Genomic DNA, 8,032 nt, shown 5'->3' with positions numbered 1-8,032 from the left:
ATTATACAAATACGTTTCACTGTTTTCCCTTTCAAAAGAAATGTATTTTTCTCTACAAAGAACTATATCTACAAATCAAGTTTAATAACTGGTTTACAAAGTCTTTCTGATCTCCTTACAGGTGTTGGTGTAGAGTCAGGTTTTGGACTGCTTGGTTTAGGCTTAGAACTTAGAGAAGATCTTGTTTCTTAAAAATTGGTACTTCAGACACTGAAGTCTGAACTGGTTCAAACTCTGACAAGAGCTTGTGATCAAGCAGATCATGCTGAAGTTTTGGTTCATCCCTTCCTGGGGTCATGTGATCAGGATGACCATGATTGCAAACCATGTTTTAGGTGGCTTATTTCTACAGTTTTGACAGTACATTTGCTAACCAGTGTTTTTCTTTTATTCGTTCATGGGATGTGGTCATCGCTGGCCAGGCCAGCATTTATTGCCCATCCCTAATTACCCTTGAACTGAGTGGCTTACTAGGCTATTTCAGAGGGCATTTAAGAATTAACCACATTGCTGTGGGCCTGGCGTCACATGTAGGCCAGATCAGGTAAGGATGGCAGATTTCCTTCCTTAAAGGAAGTTCGTGAACCAGATGAGTTTTTGCAATCTGCAATGTTTTGATGGTCACCATTAGACTAGCTTTTTTTCTTAGTTCCAGATTTATTAATTGAATTCAAATTTCACCATCTGTCGTGGTGGGATTCGAACCCATGTCCCTGAGCACTAGCCTGGGCCTCTGGATTACCAGTCCAGTGAAATTACCACTACACCACTGCCTCCCCAATTCTAGGTCGCTGTCTAAACCAGGCCAATAAACAAAACCTCTAGTTAGGATTACATACTGACTATTCCTGAGTGTTCAGTATGAAGTTCTGCCATAATGCTGTTTTTTAAAGCGCTGGGTACTATCACTCTTTGGACCCGCTTAATGTCTCCCTGTTCGCATGGCAACTCATTGTGATGATTGTGGAATGGTTTCAGTTGCTTATCTGTACAATTGTCAAATTCTGTCCATGCATTCAATGTCTGTTCGTAGACTCTTTTCAACACTGAGTCTTTGAGTTTCAGCTGCAATTTCAGTTGCAGTGATTGGAAAGTTATCATCTACCACTTCTGTTGTGAAGATTGCACCTCACAGCCTATTTCTGAGTCTTCCTGTGTCAGTGATAGCATTCTCCTTCGATCTGCAATATTTAATGTTGCAGTCATATTGTGAGAGAAGTATGACCCACTGCTGCATCCTTGATGCTGCCATTGTCGGTATTGCAGACTTTCATCGCAGAATAGCTAGTAGGGGTTTATGATTTGTTAATAACGTGAAGTTTCCATCCAACAAAAACTAGTGAAACTTTGATTCCGAAGATGATTCCAAGTGTTTCCTTTTCTATCTGTACTGTTGCGATCACGCTTGGTCAGGTTACGCGACACAACAACTATGGGCTTCTCTTGACCAGCATCCATGATGTGACTGATTACTGCTCCAAAATCATAGTTTGATATGTCACATGCTAGCTTCAGATTATGATTTGTGTCATAATGAATGAGTAGTGCTTCACCAGTCAAGCTTCTTTTATATGCATCATTATCATCTTGTGCTTTAGACCATTCCCATTTCATATCTTTCTTCAACAACTCATGTAAGCTGTGTGCAAGCTTAGGTAGAAATCAAAGAGTTATACAGCACAGAAACAGGCCCTTCGGCCCAACGTGTCTGCACCAACCATCAATCAACCATCCAATCTATCATGAGTAGTATTGAACTATGCCTAAAAAATAACTCAACTCAGACACACCTTTTGGTTTTGACTAAAGCCTCTATCTTTTCTTTCACTGGTTTTAGTCCTTTTTTTAATTGATTTTCAAGCCAAGGTACATGACCTCATTGCAGAAAAACACACTTGCTCTTTTTCATCTTCACACTCTGATCATTGAGACTTTATAACAATTAGTCAACACTAGAAGGTTCTCTTCCTCTGTTGCAGTCACAATCAACACATTACCCTGATTGCACAAGCACTCCTTGCAAAATGTTGTCCATTGTAGCTTGGAAGATATTTGGAGAAGACTTCACACCATAGGGCAGCTTCTTGTAAGGGTATAACTTCATGTGTTTGTTTATCGTGAGATACTGCTCACTCTCAATTCACATTGTGCTGTGCATAAGCTTGGGCCCAATCCAACATGGTGAATAGCTTAGATCCCACTAACTCCGCATACAAATCTTGTGAGATTGGTAGTGAGATTTTGTAAGATTTTGTGTGTTTAGTAACTTTGATTGGATTCTTTTGTCCACCAATCCACACACAAATCTGTCTTGTAATGGACAGTCTAAAAATGTACCAAAGTTGCAATGTAGTGATAAATTCTTCAGTGCCACAATATACTCACCAGCTGTTTCACTACTTTTCTAATTTCAGGTTCCAAATTTGTAGTTTTCTGCTATCTCTAGTGGCTTAGGGTTGAAATGTTCCTCCAACTTGATAATTGCTTTGAAGGGCACACCTGTTGCCTTGTTGGGAGCAAGAAGGTTTGTTAGCATGCCATACACTTCCAAGCCAATTTCCATTAACAAAAACAGCCAAATTGTCCTCTTTACAAATTCACATTAAGCCAGTAAACACTTTACTGTGGCTGCCCGCAACAGCGATAACTAAAACCAGTCTAGTCAGTGGTTGAAAATATTCTGTTATCCAAATGAGTGCTTTGAATCTGATGCACACTAGGGCCTGCAGCCCAGTCAGCCGAGGCTATAACTTGAGGCTCAGGCTTCGCACAAACCAGTCAAAATCTCTGCCAACCGAGCAGAAGCTGGCTGAACTTGTTCAGTACATTCCCTGCTGCTGTTTGCTCCCCATATTGACAGAACTTTATCTCGTCCTTGTTGCCATTTTCTGAGATATATTTGGGTGGCACTAATAGACAAGATGAACAGCAAGCATGGGTAGATCAAGGAAGGCATGATGACATGTAATTATATCATGCCATTAACACATTATACAAATACATTACAATATGTAAAATATGAAGGACATTTGCTGTTTTTACAGAATAATGGGTAGATGTAAAATTTAGTCCCAAAGCATCTGTAAAAATTCCAGGTACCATTTAATAAAAATCGAATTTTACTTTTTTGGTCAATGTAAATCAGTAGCTGTGTGATAATGTCATAATGATAAATGTCACCATTGCTATAAACGAATGTATCCTCTGACTCATTGAAGAACACTGATAAACAGATCGAAAACTAGAATTTATTTCAAGAGTGAAATACTGTGGATGCTGGAAATCTGAAATAAAAACAGAAACTGCATCTGTTGAGAAAGAAAGAGTTAACATTTCAAGTTGATGACCTTTCATCGCTTTAAATTAATGTACATTGTTACTTTTGAAGGGTCAATAGCCAAATAAAATATTAAATTTTTGGGGTAGATGCGAGAAATTTTGAGACATCTTCAAATGGTGACACCGCCAGTAAGTTTTCCCATTGTTGATTAACACATGATGTTTTGCACTGATCTAACTATTGCTTATTTTTCAGATTGTTCGCAAAAAGTATACACTGACTTGCTTCCGGAATGTTCTAGTAAGATTCCCCCAAGCTCTGGTAGAACTTCTATCGATGGATGCTCGAGTGTGCATTCACTTCATAATTAGTCTGCTGGGTAAGGCTTAAGTGTTTTCAGAAGTATAATACCAGTTTGTGAGATTTTTCTTTGATTGTTTAGCACTCATCAGAATTATCACTGGAAGGGAATAGAACTCTTAGGTACCAAGTATCAACATCATGTCTCCCATTCAGTTATAGCAAGGTTAGATACCGAGTAATACACCCTCTCTTAAGCCCAATAATGTGCCTTAATCCTAGCCTCAGAAGAACATCCCTGAACTACACGAGATTTCTTCCACTAAATGCTAAAGTATGAGCATTTTCTAGAATGGAATGATATATTCGTTTTAATTGGTTCTACAAACAAGAATATTTTAGGTGATTTACTGTTCCTGTTTGTTCACATTTTTTGTGATCATTTAAAAATGTATTTAATCTTTAAACTGCTATGCTTTATGTTTTATGTTAATTGTAGATATGCTACGGAATGTTGAAGACAGTGTCACATTGGACTTGGTGATTGAAGGTAATGCTGATTGCTATACTCTGATTCATGCTGCAGCACTTTTGTGCCATATGATTCATGTTGCAGTGCTAGGAACTCTGTTCCAAGACTACAGGCACAAATTTCAACCAGCAATGCTATGGAGACCTGGCTCCGCTTTGCTGGGCAATGCAGCACTACTGTATTAAGAAGGGCACGCAGGTTGGTGCCCCCAGCATGCACTGGAGGCCTTGGAGGCAGCATATCCTGACATCTCTCAGCCCAACCGGCTGATGCAACGCCAGGATACTTAACTTGCACCACATAGGTCCAGGTAATAAATTTGCAAGTAAATCTGCACACAATAAGCACAGAGCTGCAAGGTGGGCCCAGTATTAGATTCCTTAAAGAGCTAGGCACCCAGATTACAGGAACGGTAATTTTTAAGAACTTCTGCTATTGCAAAGTGTCTGGAAGTACTCTGGATTGTTTTTGGAACTGTTGCGGTGAGTTCCTGGATTTTACTTTCAGAGAAGGCAGAGCATTAGGTGCCCTGACCTCACAAAGGATGCAGCAGGTATGGAGGCAGCAATAGCATTGCCTCTGGCTCTGAAGCACAAGCACAAGAAGGAGATGGAGCAGAGGGTGCTGAGAGGGCAAGCTTCTCTGAGATCCTCTCCAACTTGGAGCCAGGCACCTCCGTGCTCCTTGACAGTGACAGGAAGCTGGTATCCAGACAGTGTGTCCAGCATCTCAGTGTGCATGCCCATTAGTACTGCCCTATCGAGGTCCCTATTTGAGTCCTCTGCAGCAGAACTTATCTGTGACCTTTTCCTCTGGTGAGCTGGCAAACCAATTCTCCTTTGTTCCTGACCTGGTGGCAGCCCAGTCATGCCCACATGACTCACCACATGCTGATCCCAACTCTATACTTAGCATCAAGGTATGTGGAGTGCCAGTATCTGAACTGCTGGCTGAGTCAGATCAAATGACGGGGCCTCATCATTAGTGCTGTGCCTTTGTGTGTTCTCTTCCTCCTTGGACTGCCATGGCTTTTTTTTTTATTTGTCCATGGGATGTAGGTGTTGCTGGCTAAGCCAGCATTTATTGCCCATCCCTAATTGCTCTTGAGACAGTGGTGGTGAGCTGCCTTCTTGAACTGCTGCAGTCCTTGGGATGTAATTACACCAACAGTGCTGTTCGGAAGGGCGTTCCAGTATTTTGACACAATGACAGTGAAGGAATGGCGATATAGTTCCAAGTCAGGATGGTGTGCGGCTTGGAGGGAAGCTTGCATGTGGTGGTGTTCCCATGCATCTGCTGCCCTTGTCCTTCTAGGTGGCGGTGGCGTCGTCGTAATGTTGCTGGACGAGTAATCCAGAGGTGCAGGCTAATGCTCTGGGGACATGGGTTTGAATCCCACCACGGCAGATGGTGAAATTTGAATTCAATTAGTAAATCTGGGATTTAAAAATGCTAGTTTAATGGTGACCATGAAACCAATGTTGATTGTTGTAAAAACGCATCTGGTTCACTAATGTCCTGTAAGGAAGGAAAGCTGCCATCTTTAACTGGTCTGGCCTACATGTGACTGCAGATCCACAGCAATGTGGTTGACTCTTAAAATGTCCTCTGAAATGGCCTTGTAAGCCACTCAGTTGTATCAAACTGCTGGGCAGGCAGCAGTTTTGGGTGTCTGAAACCAGGAACTCAGAACGGGTAGGTTGGTATGAAGGAAGGGAGGTGGGCGGGAAGCAAGAAGTCCATGGTCACACTGTCAGCAGTTTGCTCATCATGCCAGTTAGCACCATGAGGGTGTGCTGGGAATTGAGAAGGGGGATAAAGCAGGAACATACTGTCATCCTTAATGTTCTCAATGACTTTGGATAACACGGGCGCCGACTCCGCTGGCCCTTGATGCTGAGAGCCATCTCCTCCGCAATATTCCTCCTAAGCTGCACAGCCGAGCAGCCGTCCAACAGTGCAAAGGTTCCCCTGCAGGCTGTGCACAAGTCGGCCCTGTTATGTTAAGCGTGTGCATGACTATACAAAATATTTTAAAACTCCGCACTAAACTAATCACCTGTGGACTCCAAAAGAAAAAGTTAGTGGTACATTGCTGCTCCATAAGGATGCAGGTGGCATGGTCCCCACCATTTCTGCTCTGCTCCCTTCAATTGTGTGCCACCTTTGATAGATAAGGGAGTCAAGGGTTATGGGGGGCAGACAGGAAAGTGGAGTTGAGACCGTAACCAGATCACCTTATTGAATGGTGGAGCAGGCTTGAAGGGCTGAATGTCCTACTTCTGCTCCTAAGTCCTACTTACCTTGTCCAGAAAGAGAGAGGGAAGAATGTCAGTTATTGTGTCGCGCTGTGGTTGGGTGTCATGCCTGCCATAGCTGAATAGTTGGAGGTATATGGAGGCAGTGATAAGTGGGTGTGAGGCTGGCAGCATTGGTAGGTGTGTAAGGGTGGGGGTGCAGTATCTGGATGCTAGGTGTGAATCCTGAATGCTGCTGGGTGAGTGATTCAGGTGCAGCTTGAGAAGTTAGTGGTGCGGTGAAGATGTGTTCACCGACCTTGACCACCGCATGAGGTCATTAGACTTATAGTGGCACTGCTGCCAGGCCTCTGGTCCAGACTCTGGGAGTTTATATCCCTGGCCCCTGCTCCCACTCCCTTCTGTTGGTGGACCGTGAGGGCCTCCTGGCCAGCCCCCCACCCCCTAACCAGGCAGAACCATGGCATTTTTATTTTGTTCCCACCTCTGTCACTAATGCATCTATCACCCTGGAGCCCTCTGCCCTGTTATTCCATTCTCCATGTTTTACAATTCATCAATATCATTCAAAGCAGCTCCCTTTTAAGAGGGGCTGCCTGCCTTGAAGAGCAGCAGGCTGGCTGCAAAACGTGGTATGTGCACAACGCTCATTGGCTCCCCTACTGAGTGTAAAGACAATTGGCAGCGTGAAATGGATGTCAGCAATGCGGCTGAATGGCCTCTTTCTGTGCCGTAACATGTCTATAGTTCTAGTGTGGGACCTGCTTGGTCTCGCGCTACAATTATGGTAATGAGGTGAAAGCACCAAGTTTGTGTGCAGCCCACCTCCAAAGGAACTGGTGCAAGCAGGTTGAAAATTGCAATCCCTGGGGCATGCAAAATTTTAACCCTGTGTTTCAGAAAAAAGGCAGTTTTTTTTCTGTGACAGAACACGAAATTCATAAACACTTTCTAATCAACAAAACTCTAACGAAACCAATTAAAGTTTAGTGAACAAAAGAAGGATGCTGCAGATGTTGGAATTCTAGAAGAAAAACAGAAAATATTAGAAATACTCAGCACGTCTGGCAGCATGTGTGGAAAGGGAAACAGAGTTAACATATCAGAACTGTTGAATGGGTATTGACTTGCAATGTTTCTTTCTCCGCAGATGCTGCCTGACCTGCTGAGTATTTCCAGCATTTTCTGTTTTTATTTCAAACTTTGGTTGAAGTCGGTCAGTATTTTATAGGATTTTACTTGACCTGAAAATGAAATTGTAAAACAGTTTATTATCTGAATTACTGTGAACAAGGCTGAGATTTGCTTGCTTATATGTACATGTCACATCAAAGGAAAAAAAACAGTGAGCTTAGAGATTGAAAGAAGAGTGCATGGAGGTTGAAAAAGCGTGCATGTGGGTGTTGAGAGAGTCCATGGGGGAATTAAGAGCATGCCCATTGAGAGAGCACATGGGAGTTCAGAGAGCGGGCGGGTGTGGGTTTCATAGAGAGAGAGCCTGCGTGGGAGCTTCGTAGACAGAGAGTGCACGTGTGGGGGCCAGGGATCAGTAACGTGTCCGTACATGGACTCTAATGTCTGTGGTAACAGATTTGAGGTCCGTAACTGATAATTTCAGGAATGAGAAATTTCTCATTGGCTTCTTCTCCCCGAGCAGTCTGA

At 43.0% G+C, this 8,032-nt stretch overlaps 1 protein-coding gene across 1 annotated transcript in view; it reads left to right on the top strand.

Annotated features, from left to right (window-relative positions):
- Positions 1-2,691: 2,691 nt before the first annotated feature.
- LOC137353540 (meiosis inhibitor protein 1-like) overlaps positions 2,692-8,032 on the top strand; it is a gene marked incomplete at its 3' end in the record, with an annotated part of 26,057 nt that continues 20,716 nt past the window's right edge. The window contains exons 1-3 of the mRNA XM_068019908.1: positions 2,692-2,817; positions 3,536-3,659; positions 4,080-4,130. Of these exons, the coding sequence (XP_067876009.1) occupies positions 2,692-2,817; positions 3,536-3,659; positions 4,080-4,130 (301 nt within the window). The remainder of the gene's footprint in view (positions 2,818-3,535; positions 3,660-4,079; positions 4,131-8,032) is intronic.

The sequence above is a fragment of the Heterodontus francisci genome, chromosome 41, assembly GCF_036365525.1.
Source record: "Heterodontus francisci isolate sHetFra1 chromosome 41, sHetFra1.hap1, whole genome shotgun sequence".
Classification (NCBI taxonomy): Eukaryota; Metazoa; Chordata; class Chondrichthyes; order Heterodontiformes; family Heterodontidae; genus Heterodontus; species Heterodontus francisci.
Note: the sequence above shows the minus strand (reverse complement) of the source record. Positions and strands in the feature narration are given on the sequence as shown.